At 40.9% G+C, this 23207-nt stretch overlaps 1 protein-coding gene across 2 annotated transcripts in view; it reads left to right on the top strand.

Annotated features, from left to right (window-relative positions):
* AFG1L (AFG1 like ATPase) overlaps positions 1-23207 on the top strand; it is a 144600-nt gene that overhangs the window by 25076 nt on the left and 96317 nt on the right. For both annotated transcript variants that reach the window (XM_073220830.1, XM_073220829.1), the window contains exon 3: positions 13363-13414. Coding sequence is in view for 1 of the 2 variants with exons in the window: in XM_073220829.1 (XP_073076930.1) it covers positions 13363-13414 (52 nt within the window). In the remaining variant the exon portion in view is untranslated. The remainder of the gene's footprint in view (positions 1-13362; positions 13415-23207) is intronic.

Raw genomic sequence — 23207 nt, 5'->3', positions numbered from 1 at the left:
CCTTATAGGTAATGAATGTAGATTTTTTTACTAGGCTTTTATATGCTTTCATACACATATGCATTAAAATGTACATGGAGAAGCATATACACATATAGACCTTGCATTTTCAAGTGAATATACTTAGTTTTCAGTTTTTCAACATTTCAATTAAAGGTTTCTGTTTTCAAGTTAATATATATTTTGTGTATGTAGTGTTATTGTATATATTTTATGTATTTATATATTTATATCAGGTGGCAAGTTATCATCATCCTCTGTTAACATCTCTGTCTGTTTAGCTGCCGCTCAGTTACTCTCACTGAATGTGTTTTTATTTTTATTTTGGTATCATTAATATACAGTCCCATGAGCAGCATTGTGGTTACTAAATTCCCCCATTATCAAGTCCCCCCCACAATACCCCATTGCAGTCACTGTCCATCAATGTAGTAAGATGCCACGGAGTCCCTATTTGTCTTTTCTGAGCTACACTGTCTTCTCCATGACCCCACACACACCATGTGCACCAGTCATGATAACCACAATCCCCTTCTTCCTCCCTCCCCACCCACCCTCCCCACCCCTCCCCTTTGGTAACCGCTAGTTCCTTCTTGGAGTCTGTGAGTCTGCTGCTATTTTGTTCCTTCAGTTTTGCTTCGTTGTTATACTCCACAAATGAGGGAAATCATATGGTATTTGCCCTTTCTGCCTGGTTTATTTCACTGAGCATAATACCCTCTATGTTGCTGCAAATTATAGGATTTGTTTTCTTCTTACAGCTGAATAGTATTCCCTTGTGTATATGTACATCTTCTTTATTCATTCATCTACTTGATGGACACTTAGGTTGCTTCCATTTCTCGGCTATTGTAAATAGTGCTGCGATAAACATAGGGGTGTGTATGTCTTTTTGAATCCGTGATCCTGTATTCTTAGGGTAAATTCCTAGGAGTGGAATTCCTGGGTCAAATGGAATTTCTATTTTGAGTTTTTTGAGGAACCTCCATACTGCTTTCCACAATGGTTGATCACCAGCAGTGTAGGAGGGCTCCCCTTTCTCCACATCATTGCTAACATTTGTTGTTGTTTGTCTTTTGGATGTTGGCCATCCTAACTGGTGTGCGGTGATACCTCATTGTGGTTTTAATTTGCATTTCCCTGATGATTAGCGATGTGGGGCATCTTTTCATGTGCCTGGCAAGGGCAAATCTTGAGTAGAGCAAGAACATCTCTTGTTAACGAAGGCCAATCTTTGGGTGAAGGGCATGCTCTATTTGGAAAAGCCACATGATTTTGATTGATGTTCTGGTAATTTCATTTCTTTTGTAAAGTCACCAGCCAGTCTAGGTGAATTTTTCAGATTTTCTTTTTTTCAGTTGTTTTTCCATAAAATTGATTTCAGCCTGAAGTTCAGAGTTGTACCCAGTGAGCTTCTCTCCAATTGCTTTCCCGTTTGCTGTTCCTGAAGATTCTCTACAAAGGCAGCGTCTTTGGGGGTAACTCTAAGGAGATTATTCTCTTTTAACCATAGTAAACTTGCAAGAATTAGATATTTTGCCTTCAGTTCTTTTCTTAAGCTGAATAGTAAACTGATTTTGTTTATATAATTGGTTTTTAACTGAGTGGAAACTTCTATTCTGAAACAAAAGATGATAAAAGAAAAACTGAGCAACCACGACCTATGCTATCATCTCTCATGGAAATTTCAGGTAGTAGGACCTGAATGCACGATTTGGGCCACACTGCCACAGCCCTGTGCCATTTCTCCCGGAGAAGCCAAAGCACAGCTCCCAGGCAATGTGCAGCCCCTTCCTGGCAATGCAGACCACCAGAGGGCTGCTTCCGCTTGCTTTTGCCCTGATGCACCACAAAAAACACCCCAACAGTATTTCTTCCTGAGCCACACTTCTTCCTGGCCACCAGGATGGCTTGTCAGTGAAGTGGATATGAGGAGTGTTTCCTGCCATTCCGCTCATTCTCCACAGTGTACCAAGAATGGTATTTCTAACACATAATCTGACTCTTGCTTAAGGCTCTCAGTGCCCTCAGGGGAAAGAGCAGTAAAAGCACCAGCTGGAACAAGCTTCTTGAAGATCCCTGGATGAGACTGGAACCTTCTCTGCCTCTGGGCCTTTGCTAAGGCTGCTCCTCACCCCCATCCTTTTGTTGGGGGCCATCTCACATGGCCCCTCTGATGACCCCAGGCTCCTTTAGTAAACACTATGTCTTTTTCTCTGGGCCTTCAGGTCTGCAGAATACAGTTTACATGCTGGCCCAAAGTAGGTGTTCAATGTTCAATCCATGTTTGAAGAATACATGAAAAGACGAGTAACAAAGCCGTCAGTGAGGACGCGCACAGTTTCTCTGCCGACTCTCCTTGCAGTTGACCTGGTGGCCTGTTAGCCTGTCCGCGCCTATGAGATTGTTGGCGTCTCTGAGTTCTCTATCCATTTGCCTCTCTGTGGGTGTGTCTGTTCTGCTTAGTGTCAGTTCTTTGCTAAGCCAAGAGAAATCTAGGAGAATTTCCTCAAATTCAGAACCTCAGCTGGGTTCTGACTGAGGGATATTGTCCACATCTTTCTTTTAATGGATTCCAGGCTGTCTCGAGAATTATCCTTGTCTTGGCCATCCTTCTGAACTAGTGGTGGACCAGAGTAGATCATGCCCAGCAGAGCCACCTAAGGCAGTCCGGAGTCAATGCCAGTTTCAGGAGTGAGTGAACGCGGAAGGATTTGCTGAAGCAGGTGCCTCCTGTCATTTGTCTGCCGGTGGCACGTAGAGGCGCTTACAAATGCTTACTGCTTGAATGCATGAAGCATTAAAAAGTCATTTTCATCTTCAAATCTGTTATAATCAGAAATTGAGCCAATTTTTATGCTAGTTATTTTAGAGGTTTAAGCTCACCCCCCTCCCACACACTTGCTAGTTATTTAGATACTTAAATAGCCTTAATTACACTCGGAAACTGAACAAATTGGTGTCCTTTAGGTTATGAGGGTTCTTTTGCAAATCAACTGAAGGCTTTTAAAATTTTCATGTAAAGAGGATTTGTGGGTGCTAACATGTAGCTTAGTTTTTAAAGATCTTAGAAACCTGAAGTGATCTACTTTTATCGAAAAGTGGTCTATGTTGAGAATGATGTTAGTTTCTAAAAGATGTAATTATGCTCAATATTTCAGCTGGAATCATTGTCTATGATTCTGTCAGTTTGGGAGATAATAATAGATTGTGAGGGGTGTGGGAGAAACAGGAAACGTAGTACTCCTGCATTTTAAACAAATGGAAAACAACATTTTTTATTTTAAAGCACCACCCTTATTATCTAATTGTCCTAATGGAAATTATGCTGGAATAGCAGATGGATAGTGACCCAGAAGGGCAGAGGACATGCTGATTTAATTTATAACTTTAATGAGAATCACCTTGGATTATTTTTTAATGGTAGAACTGTAGCAGCATAAGGAACAAAGGATAAAACAAGAATGATTAAATCAAAATATTTGGAATGATGGATGACAGATGTTTAGTTTGCAGTGGTTAAAGGAATAGTTTTGGTTAACAGTTTTGAAATTAGTTGTCTAAAATATTTGTAGATACTTTTGGAATAATTTTAGACTTAATTCAAAAGTAAAAGCAGTACAGCAATTAGACACTTTACTAAATTTTGTGGGTTTTTTCCCATCTTTTTATTTTGAAAAATTTCACAGCATATGTAAACCCACTAATGGTTACTATTTTGACATTTGTTTTCTCTTTCTCTAAATGTATTTTTTTCTTTAATCATGTCAAAGTTACTTGCAACATTATAACACACTTGATCCCTAAAAACAGCATTGAGTATCTCCTAACAAGGACATTTTCCTGCATAACTATATTACATTATTATACCCAAGAAATTTAACATTGATGTAATAGTATTATCTAAAATAGGCTCCTGGGATGTAGCAAATAAAAATACAAGTTGTCTAGATGAACCTGAATTTCAGATTAATAATGAATACAATTTTAGTATGCATATGTCCCATGCAATATTTGGGACTTGACATATACAAAAAAATGATTTGATGTTAACCTGAAACTAAAATTTAACTGGGCATCCTGTATTTTCTCTGGCAATCCTAAATATAAAGCCCACATCAAATTTCTTCCATTTTCACTCAAATGTTCTTTTAACTGTGTGTGTGTGTATGTACACACATATACGTACACACATATACGTAAATGTGTACACACACATCACATTTTCTTTATCCCTTCATCTGTCAGTATTTCTGTGTCTTAGATATTGTAAATAATGCTGCAGTGAACATGGGGATACAGATATCTTTCTGAGTTAGTGTTTCCATTTCCTTAGGATGGATATCCAAAAGTGGAGTTGCTGAGTCATATGGTAATTCTGTTTAATTTTTTGAGGAACCTCCCTCCATCCTGTTTCCCACAGTGGGTGCAACAATTTACTTTCCCACCAACAGTGCCCAAGGGTTCTCTGTTCTCCAATTCTTATCAACACTTATTGTTTCTTATCTTTTTGATAACAGCCATTCTAGTGGGTGTGAGGTGATACCTAATAACTGTGCTTTTGATTTGCATTTCCCCAATGATTAGTGATGTTGAACATCTTTTCACATACCTGGTGTCATCTGTATGTTTTCTTGAAAGAATGTCTGTATTTTCTGCCCCATTTTTCAATTGGATCTTTCTTGCTTGCTTGCTTTCTCTCTTTCTTTTCTTTCTTTCCTTTCTTCCTTCTTTCTTTCTTTCTCTTTTCTTTTTGCTATTGTGTTGTCTGAGTTCTTTATACATTTTTGGATATTAACCCTCTATCAGATTCATGATTTGCAAACACCTTCGGTAGATTGCCTTTTCGTTTTGTTGATTGTTTCATATGCTGTGCAGAAGATTTTTAGTTTGATGTGTGTTATTTTTGCTTTTTATGTCAAATCCAAAGTCATTGGGAAAAACCGATGTCAAGCAGCTTACTACATATGTTCCCTTGTAGGAGTTTTGTGGTTTCAGGTTTTATGTTCTTCATTTTGAGTTAATTTTTGTGTAAGATGTAAGATAGTGGTCCAGTTTCATTCTTTCGCACATGGTTATCCAGTTTTCCCAACACCATTTATTGAAGAGACTCTGTCTCCTTCCCCATTGTACATCCTTGGCTCCTTTGACATAAGTTAATTGACCATGGATGCATGGGTTTATTTCTGGGCTCCCTATTCTGTTCTGTTTTTTTTTTTTATTGATTGATAGAAGCTCTTTGTTTACTAAGGAAAAATTTCCTGTCTGTAATAAATACTGTGAATTTTTTTGCAGTTTATTATTTGCCTTTTTACCTTTCTTAGCATTTTTTTCCAAACAGAATTTGATTAATTTCACTGTTTTTAGTGTATTTATCTTTTCCCTTGTGATTTTGGTTTTATGTCTCACTTATAGGACATCATACTTAAAGACCAAAAATAAATTCACAGGAAGACATAAATATGTTGATGCGGAGGATTGAAAGAGAAGTGAAAAATTTAGTTTGCTAGGCCACGGTTCTTTAGATGGTTGGTGGGGGGGATTGAGATCTAGAAATTGATAGAATTTACACTGGAAGATAAATCATCTTGTTTTGTCACAGGAGGGAGAGAGGAAAGGATGCGTGCAGATATGGGTAGGTTGCAATTTGACACAGGAAGGTAAAGGAGTTCCAACCTAATGCCTTCTGTGTTCTCTCTGAAGAGGCAGGAGACATCTGTGGAAGGTGGTGGGGCAAGTGTAGTTTAGCTTGAAGGGAGCTGAGAAGGTTCCGGAGAATCATGGCGGAGACAGACAGTGAACTACCAGGGGAAACAGAATTGTTGACCTGAGGAGAGACCGGGGAGAGGGCATACTGCAGACGCCCAGACTTTTTCCAGTAATCTTCTGAAGGCTGGTGAGCATGGCAGGAAGGTCAGTTTCTTAGCGTGAGGCTTTGCTATCCTTCCATCATTTGTTTCTGATTTTATTCCCTTATGGTTGGAGTATAGTGACTCTTTAGAGCTTTTTGAGGTTTCTTTTATGGATTAGCATATGGACTATATTTGTTCTTGGATGTATTCTTCATTTGTTTGGTATAGAATTTAAATAGATATAAAATAGCTTGAGTGTACATTAGTGGTTCAGATCTTTGAGAGGAGCGTCAAAGGCTGTGATATAGGCTTAGGTGGAAGCAGGTGGCAGTGAGAACACAAGCTTGCAACCCTTAGGGTGAGTGAGTGGGCCTTGCGCGAGTCATGCAAAGGTGGGTGGTGAGTGGCAACTTTCCTGTGCTGTGCGCTGCACCCAGTAGATAAGGTAACGGGGGGGTTGTAGGGTTGAGGTGGTTTACCCAGTCACGTAGCTACTAATTAGCAGAACCAGCATTTGTACCCAGATCCTCTGCCGTATCTTTTCTGCTTATTGGAGGTAGGTGATAGGTCACCGCTATCTTCTAGTGTGCCCCTTAAGCTTACCATCTGCACGACTGAAAATACCAGGTGATTGGATCCTTAAAAAAACCCATTAGAGAAATCATCATTCTAGTTTACGAATTTCCTAAGATGGAAATGACATGACAAATCTTACAGCTGGCCACTAGGGAAACTTGGGTTCAGATTTTCAAGCCTTTGTCTAGTGTTCAGTGTGTGCATTTTCGGGGTTGGGCGTGTATCAGAGTCCTGACAGGAAACAGGTCCCAGCAGATGTTTCAGATCAAGACCAAATCAAGAGGCGACAAGAGAGTTATGGGCAGGACGGGCCTAAGGCAGCACATGAAGGGTGGAAGGCCGAGGGAGGAGCCTGGAGAGAGCTGGCCTGTGGCCCGAGGGCCTGCGGACTCCTGCAGGGGTGCGGCTCTGCCAGACACAGGCCGAGCCGGGAGGGAACGACCCCCGAGCTCTCTCTCCCTGCCCTCCTGCCTCCTGCAAATAGAGCTTCCTGGGCGCAGAGCAGGAAGGAGGAGCCGTTGGGGGAGGGGAGAGTGGCCGAGGAGGACGCCAGCTCCAGGAAGGACGCCAGGTGGAGCTCTCCAAGATAAGGACAGATTACAGGGAATTAAAACATTTGAAAGGAAATTTAATGGAGCTGAAAAATAGGGTAAATTGTGAGAAATGTAAATCATGTGTGCTCCTTCTAAATAGTCTTACAGTTCTCCACTCAATCTTCTGATCTTCTTAAAATGCAGATTTTTAAATCCCTTAAAATAATTTCAGTAATTTTTGGACAACTGAAATTTTAGTGCAAGAAAATTAGCTTGCCTCGCCAAGTGAAAATACTTGGAGTAGATAATATCATCTAGATAGGTTATATCTAACATTTATTATTAGAGAGGTACCTATTTTGTTTATCAATTTATGTAGAGTACCACCAGGAATCTGTGATCTCAGACTTTGAGGATCTTCTCTGTTGGTACTATAGCAGTATCATCTACTAAATATTGCCATAAAATACAAATTATATATGTAATTGTAACACTGGTAGGGTAAGTCCTGGGGCAAAATACCTTTGAAACTGAAATCAGCCAAAGGGAGAAATAAACTTTAAAACCCGTTGATTGCTTACAAGCAGTCATACTGCATCTCTCTCTCCTGCTGCGGTAGAAGCCAGTGAAAGCTCCCCCCAACCTCGCCAGTCCAGGTAAGCCCTTGCTCGCCCATGTAATTACCATTAATATGGAGATGGACTACCTTTCTCCATCCCTGGGGAACACCTGTTGATATGGAGATGCACTAAAGTAGGTGAGAGATTCTGGAAATATTGCCGTTTTACCCATAGTAATATATAATGTAATAATATTTGTCAGAATACTTTTTCAAAAATATGTTGTGTTTCAACAATATGTGTTGTTTTCAAAAATATGTTGCATCTGAGTGGGTAGAAGATAGCACAAAGTGCAATTTTTTTTCAGTGTTAAGTTCTTCATTTATTCAGCATATATTGACTATATCATGTGAATAGTACTAGGAGTAGGCCCCAGACTATTCCCACAAAATGTGTTGTAAAGAATTATGAATTACTACGACACTCCCAGTTATACAGAATATTCCTTTCAAAATATTTCTAATACCTAGAATATACTTAGAGATTATTAGATTGTGTACAAGTTTTCCAATTGGAAGCTATTCCAAGATTATTTCAGAGCATAATGCTTTTTTCTGGCAAATTGGAAACAGAATAACCCATGTACAGAATGGTTCATGTATGATATTAAAATAAGACAAATTAAGAGGTTTTTGGCAGGAGTGGAATCTGTTTTCAGCTGAGATATAAGAATAGATGGGGGTCAGCGTGCGGAGAAACACAGGGAAAGCATGCAGCTTGCAGAGTTGAAGCAAAGAAGATCCTTTTCCCCTGTGTTGAGAGAAAGCTTCTGCATCCGTGGATGTTTTATTGCCCTTGTCTAGCTCGGATTAGCACATAGTCTACAGGCACACACCTGACAATCTACAATTGCTCTCTTACAGCACTAAACTATGTTTTCTACCTTTACCTTGCATCTACCTACCACTTCAGCAGTTTATTAAAAATAAAAATAATAATAATAATAAAGGGAGAAATGTGGGATCCACATATAAATCAAGTCTAAAAATCAGACAAATATTCATATCTGACCTGAATGTTTATAGTTCATAATGCGTGATCAGAACCGAAAGTTTCTGTGATGACTGCCCTTGTACTGTTCACCATCTAAGAACTTGTTCGTTATGCTTCAGAAGATTGGAGACTGACTAGAATTAGGCTTGAGATGGATTAATGATTGTGCTTTGAGCATTGACCCCCCTATACAGAGTTTTATTGTTGTTAACAACCATTTGATCAATAAATATAAGAGATGCCCTCTCAAAAAAAAGAAAAAAAAAGATCCTTTTGCCTAAACCGTGGTGGACGTTCTTCTGGAAGGGGCAGGCTGGGGTCAGGTGCTGCGTTTATAGAGAAAACTAGGACAGGAAAGTGAGAGAGTTTCTGAGAAATGTCGGAGTGAGCCCACAGATAAGAGCGCAGAAGCGCCGTGTGGCAGGTCCCGACACCAGCTCCCGGGGGCGCCCCGGAGCACGGGCTGCGCGGCCTTCTCTTTCTGCTTTTGCCGTCTCGAAATGATCTCGGCTCTGGCTCACCTTGCTTTTTAAAAATTCTTTTAATTTTAATTTTTTTATTTCTGCTATCATTAATCTACAGTTACATGAAGAACACTGTGTTTACCAGGCTCCCCCCCCACCACCAAGTCCCCCCACCACCCCACTACAGTCACTGTCCGTCAGCGTAGCAAGATGCTGTGTGATCACCACTTGCCTTCTCTGTGTTGCGCAGCCCGCCCCGTGCCCCCCCCCACACTACACATGCTAATCGTAAGGCCCCCTTTTTTCCCCCCCGCCCTTATCCCTCCCTTCCCACCCAGCCTCCCCAGTCCCTTCCCCTTTGGTAACTGTTAGCCCATTCTTGGGATCTGTGAGTCTGCTGCTGTTTTGTTCCTTCAGTTTTGCTTTGTTCTTATGCTCCACAGATGAGTGAAATCATTTGGTACTTGCCTTATTTCACTGAGCATAATACCCTCCAGCTCCATGGCTTACCTTGCTTTTTACACAGGTGCCTGGAGCCCAGACAGAGTCTTCTAAGTGGAACAAAACTCAGGATGTTATTCGGGCTGATGATAGTATCTGGCAAGGAGAAGTCCCATTTGGTTTCCTCCTAGGAGCCCCCTGCCCTTCTGTGCTGCTTGGGCCCTAAACGCCTCCCTGACCTGCTGTTTGGCTGTGGGTGGGAGTGATCCTCCGTCCTGCCAGGCTTCCTTCCCGGGTGCCCTGTGTTCCTGGAGCCTGGGTGTTCCTATTTCTTCTGCGGAGGTTTGTGGGAGACCCTATGTGTATGAAATGTCAGTTTTCCATTTTCACACTAGCTGGAAAGATTGGGTGGATTAGACTGGAAATCATTATCCCTCAAATTTTATTCTAGTCTTTATCCATTGTTTGTGACCAGTTCACCTCCATTATGTCACCCTCACGGCCCCCCGAGACATCTGTAGGATCTTTACGTCCCTAGTGTCTGAAATTTCAGGATTGTGATTGGTGTGGGTCTTTTTGCCCGCAGTGTGCCAAGCTCTCTGCCCTCCCAGTCTACAAACCAAGTCCCAGATCTGAGACAAATCTTTGCATTATTTCTTACACAACGCCCTCTCTTCTTTCTCCATTTTTTTTCTTTCTAGAATTCCTTTTTGTCAGATATTGGACCTTTTTTGTTAATCCTGTAATTCTCTTATATTTTCCATCTTTTATTGTTGCTGTTTATTTGCTCTATTTTCTGGAACATTTCCTCAATATTATCTTCTAAAATTTTTCTGAAATTTTATTTTTGCTGCTGTGTTTTAAATATTTCAGAGTACTCTCTCTTATGTTCTTAATGGTCCTTTTCAAAAATTACATTCTGTCCTTGGTTTACAGTTTTAATAGTTTATCTCATTTTCCCCAGCATATTAATTGTATTGATAACTGTTTTATTTTGAAGTTTTCCTTTTGTGGTCTGTGTAGCCTCTGTTTCCTCTGAGTTTTTCTCCCGTCCTTTGTATCTGTGTTCTGGTCTCCAACTTTAATATTGGAAGTTTTTTTTTTTTCTTTCAAATTTCTATTGCTTCTTGGCTGTCAGTTCATTTTTAGAGTCTTTTCAGATACTAACAAGCTGAGTGAAGGCCCCATCTAAATGGGGGTTTTTAGTCGGTGTGCTTTGCTGTAAGGTGGTCTGACAGTGACCCAGTTTGGGAGGAGTCCAAACATAAATGCCTTGTGATTTTTTTTCTGCAGACTATTCAGTTACTCTAGAATATTTCTGATTTTCTTGCTGGGAATGAGCTAGGCTGTCAGTGGTTGGGGAACCCATTTGGGAGAGAGAGTGAAGATTATTTAGTCAGTAAACAGTGTAGGGCATGCAAATTCAGGGTGCGTGACTTCAGAGACTCGCTCTGGGCCTCTCTGATTCTTGCTTCCCTCTCTGAAAACCTAAGTTGGGCTTCATAGCCTTATTAACTAACTAACTAATTAATTAATTAATTTTATTTTGGTATCATTAATGTATAATTACTTGAACAAAATTATGGTTACTAGACTCCCCCTATTATCAAGCCCCCACCGCATAACCCCATTACGGTCACTGTCCATCAGCGTAGTAAGATGCTATAGAGTCACTACTTGTCTTCTCTGTGCTATATTGCCTTTCCTGTGTCCCCAGTCCCTTTCCCTTTGGTAACTGTCAGTCCATTCTTGGGTTCTGTGAGTCTGCTCTGTTTTGTTCCTTCAGTTTTTCCTTTGTTCTTATGCTCCACAGATGAGTGACATCATTTGATACTTGTCTTTCTCCTCCTGGCTTATTTCACTGAGCATAACACCCTCTAGCTCCATCCATGTTGTTGCAAATGGTAGGATTTGTTTTCTTCTTATGGCTGAGTAGTATTCCATTGTGTATTGTACCATATCTTCTTTATCCATTCATCCACTGATGGGCAGTTAGGTTGCTTCCATTTCTTGGCTATTGTAAATAGTGCTGTGTAAACATAGGGGTGCATCTGTCTTTTTGAAACTGGGCTCCTGTATTCTTAGGGTAAATTCCTAGAAGTGGAATTCCCGGTTCAAATGGTATTTCTATTTTTAGTTTTTTGAGGAACCTCCATACTGTTTCCACAATGGTTGAATTAATTTACATTCCCCCCAGCAGTGTAGGCGGGTTCCCCTTTCTCCACATCCTCACCAACATTTGTTGTTGTTTGTCTTTTGGATGGTGGCCATCCTAACTGGTGTGAGCTGATATCTCATTGTGGTTTTAATTTGCATTTCTCTGATGATTAGCGATGTGGAACATCTTTTCATGTGCCTGTTGTTCATATGAATTTCTTCTTTGGAGAACTGTCTGTTCAGCTCCTCTGTCCATTTTTTAATTGGCTTGTTTGCTTTTTGTCTGTTGAGGTGCATGAGCTCTTTTTATAATTTGGATGTCAACCCCTTATCAGATCTGTCATTTATGAATAAATTCTCCCATACTATACGATGTCTTTTTGTTCTACTGATGGTGTCCTTTGCTGTACAAAAGCTTTTTAGTTTGATATAGTCCCATGTGTTCATTTTTGCTTTTGTTTCCCTTGCCCAGAGAGATATGTTCATGAAGAAGTTGCTCATGTTTATGTCCAAGAGATTTTTGCCTATGTTTTTTTCTAAGAGTTTTATGGTTTCATGACTTACATTCAGGTCTTTGATCGATTTTGAGTTTACTTTTGTGTATAGGGTTAGACAGTGATCCAGTTTCATTCTCTTGCATGTAGCTGTCCAGTTTTGCCAGCACCATCTGTTGAAGAGGCTGTCATTTCCCCATTGTATGTCCATGGCTCCTTTATTGTATATTAATTGACCATATATGCTTGGGTTTATATCTGGGCTCTCTAGTCTGTTCCATTGGTTTATGGGTCTGTTCTTGTGCCAGTACCAAATTGTCTTGATTACTGTGGCTTTGTAGTAGAGCTTGAAGTCAGGGAGCGTAATCCCCCCTGCTTTATTCTTCCTTCTCAGGATTGCTTTGGCCATTTGGGGTCTTTTGTGGTTCCATATGAATTTTAGAACTATTTCCTCTAGTTCATTGAAGAATGCTGTTGGTATTTTGATAGGGATTGCGTTGAATCTAGATTGCTTTAGGTAGGATGGCCATTTTGACAATATTAATTCTTCCTATCCATGAGCACAGGATGTGTTTCCATTTATTGGTATCTTCTTGATTAATGGTATATAAGATACCATTATTGGTATCTCTCATGAGTGTCTTGTAGTTTTTAGTGTATAAGTCTTTCACTTCCTTGGTTAGGTTTATTCCTAGGTATTTTATTCTTTTTGATGCAGTTGTGAATGCAATTGTTTTCCTGATTTCTCTTTCTTCTAGTTCATTGTTAGTGTATAGGAATGCAACAAATTTCTGTGTATTAAATTTGTATTCCTCAATTTTCCTGAATTCAGATGATAGATCTAGTAGTTTTGGAGTGGACTCTTTAGGGTTTTTTATGTACAATATCATGTCATCTACAAACAGGGACAGTTTGACTTCTTCCTTGCCAATCTGGATGCCTTTTATTTCTTTGTGTTGTCTGATTGCTGTGGCTAGGAACTCCAGTACTATGTTGAATAAAAGTGGGGAGAGTGGGCATCCTTATCTTGTTCCCCATCTTAAAGGAAAAGCTTTCAGCTTCTCACTGTTAAGTATAATGTTGGTTCATAGCCTTTTTGCATTAAGTTTTTGTACTCAGTGTGTATGACAGCCCATCTTAGTCCTATAAATAGCAGAGTTAGAAACATTATGTATATAATGATATTTAATTATTTCCATGTTAGAGATTTATAATTTGTTCTTAATTTACAGCTTTTTTCAAGGAGCAAACCTCCAAGGGGCCTGTATGTTTATGGAGATGTTGGTAAGTGTGTTAAAATAAGTTTTGAGGGGTTTGAACAGTAAGTTTCCCAGCTTTCACTCAGGGATAACTTCCATTTCTATCCCTCAGTCTGCCTCCAGCAAGGGAATATGATGAGGCCAGGTGAAATAGGGGGAGAGAAAAGTGGGGAGGAGGGCTGTCACCTCTTCTTACTTGTACCTCATGGGGAGCATGACTGCAGTACAAGGCAGGATTAGTTAGCACGTTAGAGGGCAGACATTATTGTAGGTATAGAGTGAGTTCATCTCAGGGAAGGAAATCATCTTTAGATAGGTTCTTTGATAAACAGTCTCATTGCTCAGTGTTACTTGACTCAGCTTAATATGTTTTTAAAAATAGGCTATTCTTTTATACTTTTAATTTCCACTAATATTTCTGCTCATAATCTCAACCTTTTTTCCTTGATCTAGTTATTATCTTTAGTTATTATGGATATTCTTAACACATGGTAACGTGTCCTTGTTCTCCCGCTCCCATACATTAGACACAAAGACTCACATTTTCTTGGCAACCTTATGAGCTGTCACTTACTTTCTAGATTTTTCCTAATCAATTACTGTCTTCTTCCCTGACTTCATTCTCGTTGAAACTGTCAGCTGTCTGGTTTCTGTTTCCTTCAAACAAATCATCTTCTCCAGTCCTAAAGCTCTCCCTAGTGGCCTGCATTCACTGATGTCATGAAGGTGGCTCCTACGTTAGTGGACCTTATTGCTTGTTAATCAGTTCTTTTGTTGAAGTACTCAAAGTGCATGTTTACATGAAATGATGTTATTTTTGGTCCTCAGCTCGTGAGCCTCAGTGTCCCCGTAGTCATGACAAATCCGCATTGTGAGGATATGGCGGCAGAGGTTATTATCTTAGCAAGAGTCTTAGGGCATGAAAAATAATAGTTGAATAACCAGTTATAGTGCCTTAAAGATCAAATTCTTCCCTTCTGGGTGCCTTATTTGCTTACTAGTGCATCTCAATGCTATAGATTTAGTCCATCTGTAGCAGGCCCAGTGGAAAGGACTGCGTTCCCAGGACTGAATGACAGAGATCGCCCCTGCACAGTCTTCACGTTCTCAGGACTTACAGGTTTAAACACTGTGAAAGAAGCTCACATTTCAAAGTTGGTTTTCTTTGTTTGTTGCCTAATGGGTATTTTTGAGATCCTTGTATGCTTGCTTCTTTATTTTTTTAATTTTTTAAATCTTGGTATCATTAATGTACAATTACTTGAACAACATTATGGTTACTAGACTCCCCCTATTGTCCTACGCTTGCTTCTCATTTAGAAAGCGGTTTGCACAGGCGCCTGATCATCGGCGCAGCTCGTTCTGTCCTTGGCCTCTGCCGGGAACGTTCACTTCCTGTACCTTCACTTTCACGCTTCGTCACTGCTGAGGCCGACCTGTCTGCTTCTCCTGGCTCCCACCCCTCCCCGTAAATGGAGGTGGTTAGGGCGGCACAACTGCTCCTCCTTTGCCAAGGGACTTAACAAAAGCCTGTGAAGCTTGGTGGGTTTTAGTTTAGAAAATGCAGGCTTAGTCTCATGAACTAAAGGGAGGTAGAGTAAATGTCATCTGAACGCTTGGAAGAATTAGAAAATAGCCTCAGAACGTTTCACAAACTTTGACTCTCCACTATGTTCCTTTTTAGACTGGAAAAACAGGTATATAATTTTGACGAGACTTGGAAAGAGATGTCCGTTTCGTAGCCCCCCTCTGCCCTTCGTACACCCAGTCTCAACGAGGGCTCTGTCGCGCCCACCCCGCTGTGCTCTGCTTCTTTGTGGACGTGTTGAGATGACTGACTCAGACGGGGCCTCGGTCTGTGGGGCTGAGTAGGGTCGATGTGTAAGTTGGAGGGATCATCATCATGGTCCAGGCGTGAAATGACATGTCTCATTGACAGGATGCCTCGCTCCTCTCAGGCAGAAGCCCACAGCTGCAGAGCGGGACTCTGTGGCTTCCTTCTGCCCCGACAGCTGGCCTTCTTAAAGCGAGGTTTCAGCTCTTGACTAGCGGACTTGAGTGGTGCTGGTAGGGTTAATGATTTTTCCAGTACATTGGAAGAGAATAAAAGTATGTGTTTGTTTATCAGTCCCTTTTCTGCTGCCTCTAGGTTTGACCTTGCCTATTTCACACTGATAATTTCACCAGTGGAAAGGTGGGCTGGTTTTAAGGTGAGGAGTTGGGAAGCAAAATTTTGATAAGCTTGGAGGCAGTGATGGAGGCACCATGCCCAGCTCCTGCAGAGGGTCGCCAGTGCAAAGGGCAGCCCCGGGGGGCTCTCCGGTCATCATTTTTGACTTCCTAACAATAGGCTTGAAAGAATTTTAGGTTTTACAAATCACTCCTCTAGTAAGAGTCTTCTCTTGAGAAAAACACCAGGTTTTATTTAGGATTCTGCAGAGACCAAAGCAAAATTGTGTAGTAGGTAACATTCACTGTTGGTTTCTTTCCTACCGTTTCCCAACGCTGTCCTCATTCTCTCTGTCACTCGGCAGGTGTTTATTGAGCATCTGCCTTGTGCCAGGCAGTGCGTTGTTCCTGCAGATGTAATGGTGAATAAAGGCAGACACAGCCTTTGCTCACCCAAAGCTTACAAACTGTAGCAGTGGCTTTGAAGCATTTTTGAACATGATCCACAGGAAGAAATATATTTTACGTGCTGATCTTGTGCATGCACACACCCACACACACATGCATACATACTTGAAAAATAGTTTCATGAAAGAAAACACCCTTACATGTGATGTGTTTTGATATTTTCTATTCACTTTGATTCGATTTGATTAAATTCTATGAACAAATAATTCAGGTTGCAGTGGCAGTTTGAAAAACATTGGTTTATACACGTCAGCGTGTGAGGGTCTGTTCCTCTTCTTTCACCCCCCAGGCATCCGTGTTTCTCATGCCAAACCTTCCAAAGGATGCATCTTTTCTCTAGTTAAACTCAATTAATTGGATTTCTATTATCCTCGATCTGCCTCCCAGCTAAATGTCTGAACGATTTCTAAGCTATTTCTAATCTACACTATATGAAACTATTTTCTGAGTTTTTAATGGGTACGATTGGATTAATAGGCTACTTCTCCAGAACATTTGTGTTTAAAGAGAGTCTTCCAAGAGTTAGAATTTCACTGAAACTTTGGTGTATGAAATAGAGCTTTAGTGACCTAGGGGGCCACTTGGTAATTTTGGGCAGAGAAATCTTTTATCATCTCTGAGATTCCACTGCACAGGCTCCTGCCCATCATTCTAACTCTAAAGGTTCATATCACAGCCACATCGAAAAAGTCTTACATTTTAGAAAGATCATGGTTACCATTTTTTCCTCTTTTTTGCTGGTATCATGAACTTAACATTCTCCTGATATTCACCCTGAGCACTGTTTGATGCTGAGGAAAGTCAAATATTGATAATTATTTGGGTATATCTACTAGTTGTTGTTAGAAGTAAGGAAAAGTAGCTGTTGATAAGAATTAATATGAATGAATACAAAGTAAGTAGAAATTTAAGTATATGTAACCTTTAACATTTCACACTCTGATAATTAACATTATTTCTAATTTCATCAAATATTTAGTTATTCAGATTTCTAACTGTCATAAATATTTCTGTTTTCAGTGTTGTTAAGTTTTTAGTCTCTGTGTGTCTGTGTATTAACTTCTTTGTTCTGTAGGATTTTATAAAAACTGAATTTTGCTGATGCAATCTCTGTGTGATGTGAGTCCTTCAACTTTGTCTTTTTCAAAACTGTTTGACTGTTCTTTGGTCTTTGCATTTCCATATACATTTTAGAACTAGCTTGTGAATTTCTTAAAAAAAATAACCTGAGATTGTCATTGGGATTACATTGAATCTATAGATCAAATTGGTGAGAACTGATAATGTATTTTTTGTTTTCTGATGCCACTGCAAATGGTATTGTATTTAAAGATTTTAATTTCCAACTGATTACTGTTAGTGTGTAGGGTCAAACGACTTTTTTTGATGCCCTTACTGAATTCCATTGTTTACTCTAGTGGTTATTTGGTAGATCATGTAGGATTTTTTTTCTGTATGCAATCACATTTGCAAATAGACACTTTTACTTTTTCCTTTATAATTTGTATGCCTTCCAGTTTTTTTTCTTGCCTCGTTGTGCTACCTGAGAGCTCTAGCACAGTGTTGAATAGAAGTGATAAGAGTGGATGTTCTTGTGTAAAATTTTGGGGAGAAGTTCCAGGAAGATGTTAACTGCAGGATGTGTTGTTGTTTTCAATGTATTAGTTTTTTTTTATTGTGGCAAAATATATATAACAAAATTTACCATTTTAACCATTTTTAAGTGTACATCTCAGCAGCATTAAGTACATTCATGTCGTGCAACGATTACAACAATCCATCTCCATATTTCATCTTCCCAAACTGGAACTTTACCTGTAAAACAGTAACTCCTCCTCCCATAGCCCCCCTTCCAGCCACTGGTAACCGCTATTCCTTCTGTGAATGTCACTACTCTGGGGGCCTCATGTAGGTGGAGTCATATAATATTTATCCTTTTGTGTCTGGCATTTTTCACCTAGCATAGTGGCTTCAGGATTCATCCATGTTGTAGCATGTGTCAGAACTCCATTTCTTTTTAAGGCTGAATAATACTCTACTGATGTATATACAGCTTTGTTTATCTATTCATCTGTCGGTAGATGTTTGGATTCCCATCTTGTGACCATTATGAATAATGCTGGTCCAAACAGTAATGCACAAGTGCCTGTTTGAATCCCTGCTGTCAGTTCCTTGGTGTACATGCCCGGAAGTGGACTTGCTTCTGGATCTACCAAAAAACTGTAGAGTCAATAATTGAATCTAGCACAGTCATCAAAAGAGTCACTTTCCATAGTATCTGTACCATTTTACATTGCTACCAGCAGTGCACAGAGGTCCCCATTTTTTCCACATTCTTATCAAAATTTGCTATTTTCTGCTTTTTATTTTTATAATAACCACCCTTATGGGTGTGGGTGGTATTCCATTGTAGTTTTGATTATTTGCATTTCTCAAATGATTAGTCATGTTGAGCATCTTTTCATTGTAGGCTTTTTTGTATCGTCCTTTATGAAGTTGAGGGAATCTGCTCCTTTTCCTAATTTGCTGAGACTTTTTATCATTGAATTTCATCAAAATCTTTTCAAATGTGTTACGATTATATAATTTTTGTATGTTGAATTTTATTTTGACAGGGAGTCAAGTTACTTGCATGGCAGTGTGATTCATTTGAAGTGTTTTTTTAATTGAAATTTTTATTGAGATAGTTATAGATTCACCTGCAATTGCAAGAAGCATTACGGAGTAATCTGTGTACATTTGACTCATATTTACCAAAGGTAACATTTTGCAAAACTTTAATATAATTACCCTAATCAGGATATTGACATTGATACAATTCACTGATCTTACTCAAATTTCTCCTGTTTCACTTGTACTCATTTGTGTGTGTGTATTTAGTTTTATACAGTTTATTACCTGTGTAGGTTTGTGTGTCCACCACCAGGTTCAAATCACTGAGGAATTTGTCACTACAAATATCCTTTGTGTTGCACATAATTCTCTAACTGTACCTGCTCACCCTCTGTTTCAAAGCTGTGGCCACCACTGATCTGTTCTCCATTCCTAAGATTCTGTCATTTCAGAAATGTTACACGTAATGGAAAAAGACACGGCTTTTTGAGGTTGGCTTTTTTTCACTTAGCCTAATTTCTTGGAGATTCAAGTTGTATGAGTATCTCTGGAAATCGTTGGTCGTGTGTATAGCTTCCTGTGGGCCGCCCTTTGCCCCGCACTGTGGCGTGCCATCCTACACGTAAGCAGCTAGTATGCAGCCACAGGCGCCAGGTGTTTTGATCTCCTTCTTGATGTAGCTTCCTCCTCTCTGACACTTTGTGCCTTGCAAACTGTGCCTGCGTCGGGCTCCTGGAGTTCTGATCTCAGTCCAGCTCAGCCATACCTGGGTGTGGTGCTTGGACGTCCCATTCTGTGCAGCGATCCGGGAGGGACCTCCAACTCCAAGGTGGGGGCGCTGTAAGGCTTGTCTTGTCTCTTCTCTTCTCTCAGGGAAATACTGCATCTTTTCCAGTACCTGAAAACATTAGATGTGTAGGTGTCAGCCAGTCTGCTAGTTGTTATGTTGGGGTGGCAAGTCAAGAGCCAATTACTGTCATGTCTCTCAAAGGTTTTCATTTTCCTGATGCATGCAGCTAAGCCTCTCTTACTGAAGATTATACAAATGTTCACACATGTTATCTTCTGGTCTTTCGTGTATTTTAGCACTCTGGGTTCATCTGGAATTAATTTTGGTATGAAATGTGAGGTAGGGATTTAGTTTTATTTTTTGCAAATGGCTGAGCATTTATCTTTAACATTTATTAATTTTTTTCATATACATGGTTGCTATCTATACTTACGCCTACTTAATGGTTTAGTTGAATTTTTTAAAAAATCCAGTATCACTCAAATGTAATTTCTCTAATTTTATAATATACTTGTATTATATAGTTCCTCTTCATTTCTTCCTTGCCTCCCCCATTATTACTTGTTGTTTCTTTTGTCTTTTTTTTTATTGATATACAGTCTTATATTAGTTTCAAGTATACAACACAATGGTTCACTAGTTACCCATATTATTAATCCTCACCCCCACTAGTACAGCTATCTGTCAACATAGAAAGATGTTACAGAGTCATTGGCTATTTTCTCCATGCTATATTACCATCCCTGTGACCAACCTACATTACGATTGAGAATTTTTGTGCCCCTTTATCCCCATCCCCCTCCCCACACATCCACCCCAGACCCTCTCCTGTTGTAACCACCAGTCACTCTCAGTGTGTATGAGTCTACTGCTGTGATGTTTATTCTTTTTTGCTTTGTTTTTATACTCCACAAATAAGTGAAATCATATGGCATTTGTCTTTCTCTTCCTGACTTATTTCACTTAGACCCATCCATGTTGTTGCAAATGGCTGGATTTCTTTTCATTTTATGGGTGAATAATATTCCATTTTGTGTATGTACCACATCTTTATCCATTCATCTATTGATGGACACTTAGGTTGCTTCCATATCTTGGCTATTGTAAATAGTGCTGTGATAAACATAAGAGTGCATATATCTTTTAAATAAGGGAATTAATTTTCTTCTGGTAAAGTCCTAGAAGTGGAATTACTGGGTCTAATGGTGAAATTGCATTAACTATTGTTTATCTGAAAATTGTTTAATCCCTGCTTCAAATTTAAATGATAATCTTGCCGGGTAGAGGATTCTCAGTTGGAGGTCCTTCTGTTTCATTGCATTAAATATATCATGACACTCCCTTACGGCTGAAAGTTTCTGCTGAGAAGTCTGCTGATACCCTGAAGGGGTTTCTTTTCTAAGTAATCTTTGTTATCTCTCTGGCTGCTTTCAATAACCTCTCTTTAGCCTTAATCTCTGCCATTTTAATTATTATATGTCTTGGTGGTGTCTTCCTGGGGTTCCTTTTGTCAGGGGCTTTCTGTGCTCCCACGACTGAGTGTCTACTTCCTTCCCCAGTTTGGAAAAGTTTTCAACAATTATTTCCTCAAAGAGACTTTCTATCCCTTTGTCTCTCCCTTCTCCTTCGGGTACCCCTATTAGGCAAATATTGTTTCATTTGGATTGGGCACACAGCCCTCTTAAAATTCTTTCATTCCGAGAGATCCTTTTTTTCTCTCCGCTCCTCAGCTTTGTTGTGCTCCTGTTCTCTAATTTCCGTCTCATCGATTGTCTCCTCTACTTGCAGCAATGTTACTCATTCCCTCCATTTTATGTTTCATTTCAGTTACTGTAGTCGTCAGCTCTTGTATCTCTTTGTTGAAGTCCTCCCTGAGATCTTTAATGCATTTCTGATATCAGTGAGCATATTTATGACTTTCACTTTGAAATCTTTATCAAGAAGATTGGTGATGTCTGTTTCATTTAGCCCTCTTGCTGACGCCTTATCCTGTAGTTTTGTTTGGAACATATTCCTCTGCTTTCTTGTTTTGTCAGGGTCTTTGTTTCATCTTCTGTATTAGATGGATCTGCTATGTTTCCTGATCTAGAGTAATGGCTTTATGAATAAGGCATCCTGTGGTGCCCAGAAGCCCAGGACTCCCTCTCTAGTGCCTGCTTCTTTGCTGTGGAGCCCCGGTTGCTGTTGGTGGGCAATGGGTGGGGTTGCATTTCTGCCTGTCTGCCAGCCGTGGTTCATCTTGGTCTGCTGAGGCTGTGTTTTGCCTCAGCTGGGCAAATGTGATCAGAGCAGTGCTTCTGCTGGGATCCTTGTGGGCAGGGCTGCCCTCTGGCTACTCTGCGGTGATGATGGGGCTGCTGGGTTAACAGGGTGGGTGGAGTGGTTGCAGGGAGTTGGAAAATGTCAGGGTGCATGGGCTTGCAGCAAAGGCAAGTCACCCAGTTGTGGATACCTTGGGTGCTTTGCTGTGGTGGCAAGTCGAGCAGTGGGAGGGTGCGCAGGCTTGCTGAAGCAGAGCAGCGTGGGTGGTCATGGGGTGGGGGTGGGCCAGCGCTTAGCGGGCAGGTGGCTGTGCTGGCGGCCAAGGCAGCTGGTGGCACCTGTGGTTGCAGGCAGTGACTGCAGCAGCGAGTCCCTCTGGTGCCCCCTGGCAGCAGTGAGGTGTGCAGCAACTGGCGTGGCATCCATGGGAGGACTGAGCTCTTGGAGCTGCCTCCTACAGGCGCCCCGCAGTTGGGCTGAAACAGGGCGTGAAAGCTGGGAGAGCCTCCCTCTCCCTGTCAGGCAGCAAAGTCCATCACTGCTGGGCTGAGTGGGCTGGTGCGCCAGTGGTGTGCAGGGAAGTGCCTCTGGGCTGAGCTGCCAGTGAGCAGGATGGAGTGTCTGGGTATCCTGAGAGGGCACAACCTGTTGGGCCGAGGGAGGGCTGGGGTAGGCGTCCACCTGCCCTTTCTCCTGCAGAGATGGCTCCGTCCAGCTCTGCCCCCTCTGGCTCCCTTCCCGCCCTTAGCAAGTCTTTTCAAACTGCTGCCTCTTTGTTGGGTCTCAGTGGGACCAGCCGAGGCTCCTGGCCTCCACAAGCGGCTGGTGTGTCAGCTCCCACTCTGCTCCCGCGGACTGTTTTCCAGACCCGCTAATCAGCAGAACCCAGTGCAGGGTGGACTCATGCTCCCAACACAGCTCTCCAGGGCCAGGGGCGCAGAGTTCCTGGGCGCCTGTCCCCTCCCCGCTCCCTTCCTCTTCCTCCTGCCCCTGGTCTGGGATGGGGGAAGGGCCTCCTCCCGCCCAGCTGTGGCTCCACCGCCTCACCCTTCTCTGTGTGGTCCTCTCTGCCCCGCGTGGAGGTCGTCTGTTCTGCAGCCTTCAGGCTGCTTTCAGGGCTAGTTGTATTTTCTGGACTTGCTTCTTTTGTGTTTGTGTGTGTGTGTGAGGAGGTTTCAGTCTTGCCTTCCTACTCCACCATCTTGAGCGCACCCCCTCGTACACACACACACACACACACACACACACACACACACACACACACAAGATCTGTCTGTATTTTTTTAGAATATTGACACTCCTTTTTGTATTGTCCACTCAGGTGAATTTTTAAAATTTTGTTTTACTCAAAAATTAAGTACCTTGTTTTTTTTTCAGTTAATCATTGGTCTTACATATTATGCCATATCAGTACATACTGCTCTACGTCATTCATTTTACTGGGTATATACCGTTTTGTCATATGACTGTTCCCCAATTCCCTTAACCAGTTTCCTGTTCATAGACATTTATTTTT

Source organism: Manis javanica, chromosome 13 (assembly GCF_040802235.1).
Source record: "Manis javanica isolate MJ-LG chromosome 13, MJ_LKY, whole genome shotgun sequence".
Classification (NCBI taxonomy): domain Eukaryota; kingdom Metazoa; phylum Chordata; class Mammalia; order Pholidota; family Manidae; genus Manis; species Manis javanica.
The sequence above is the reverse complement of the archived record's forward strand: the minus strand, read 5'-3'. Positions and strand labels throughout refer to the sequence as shown.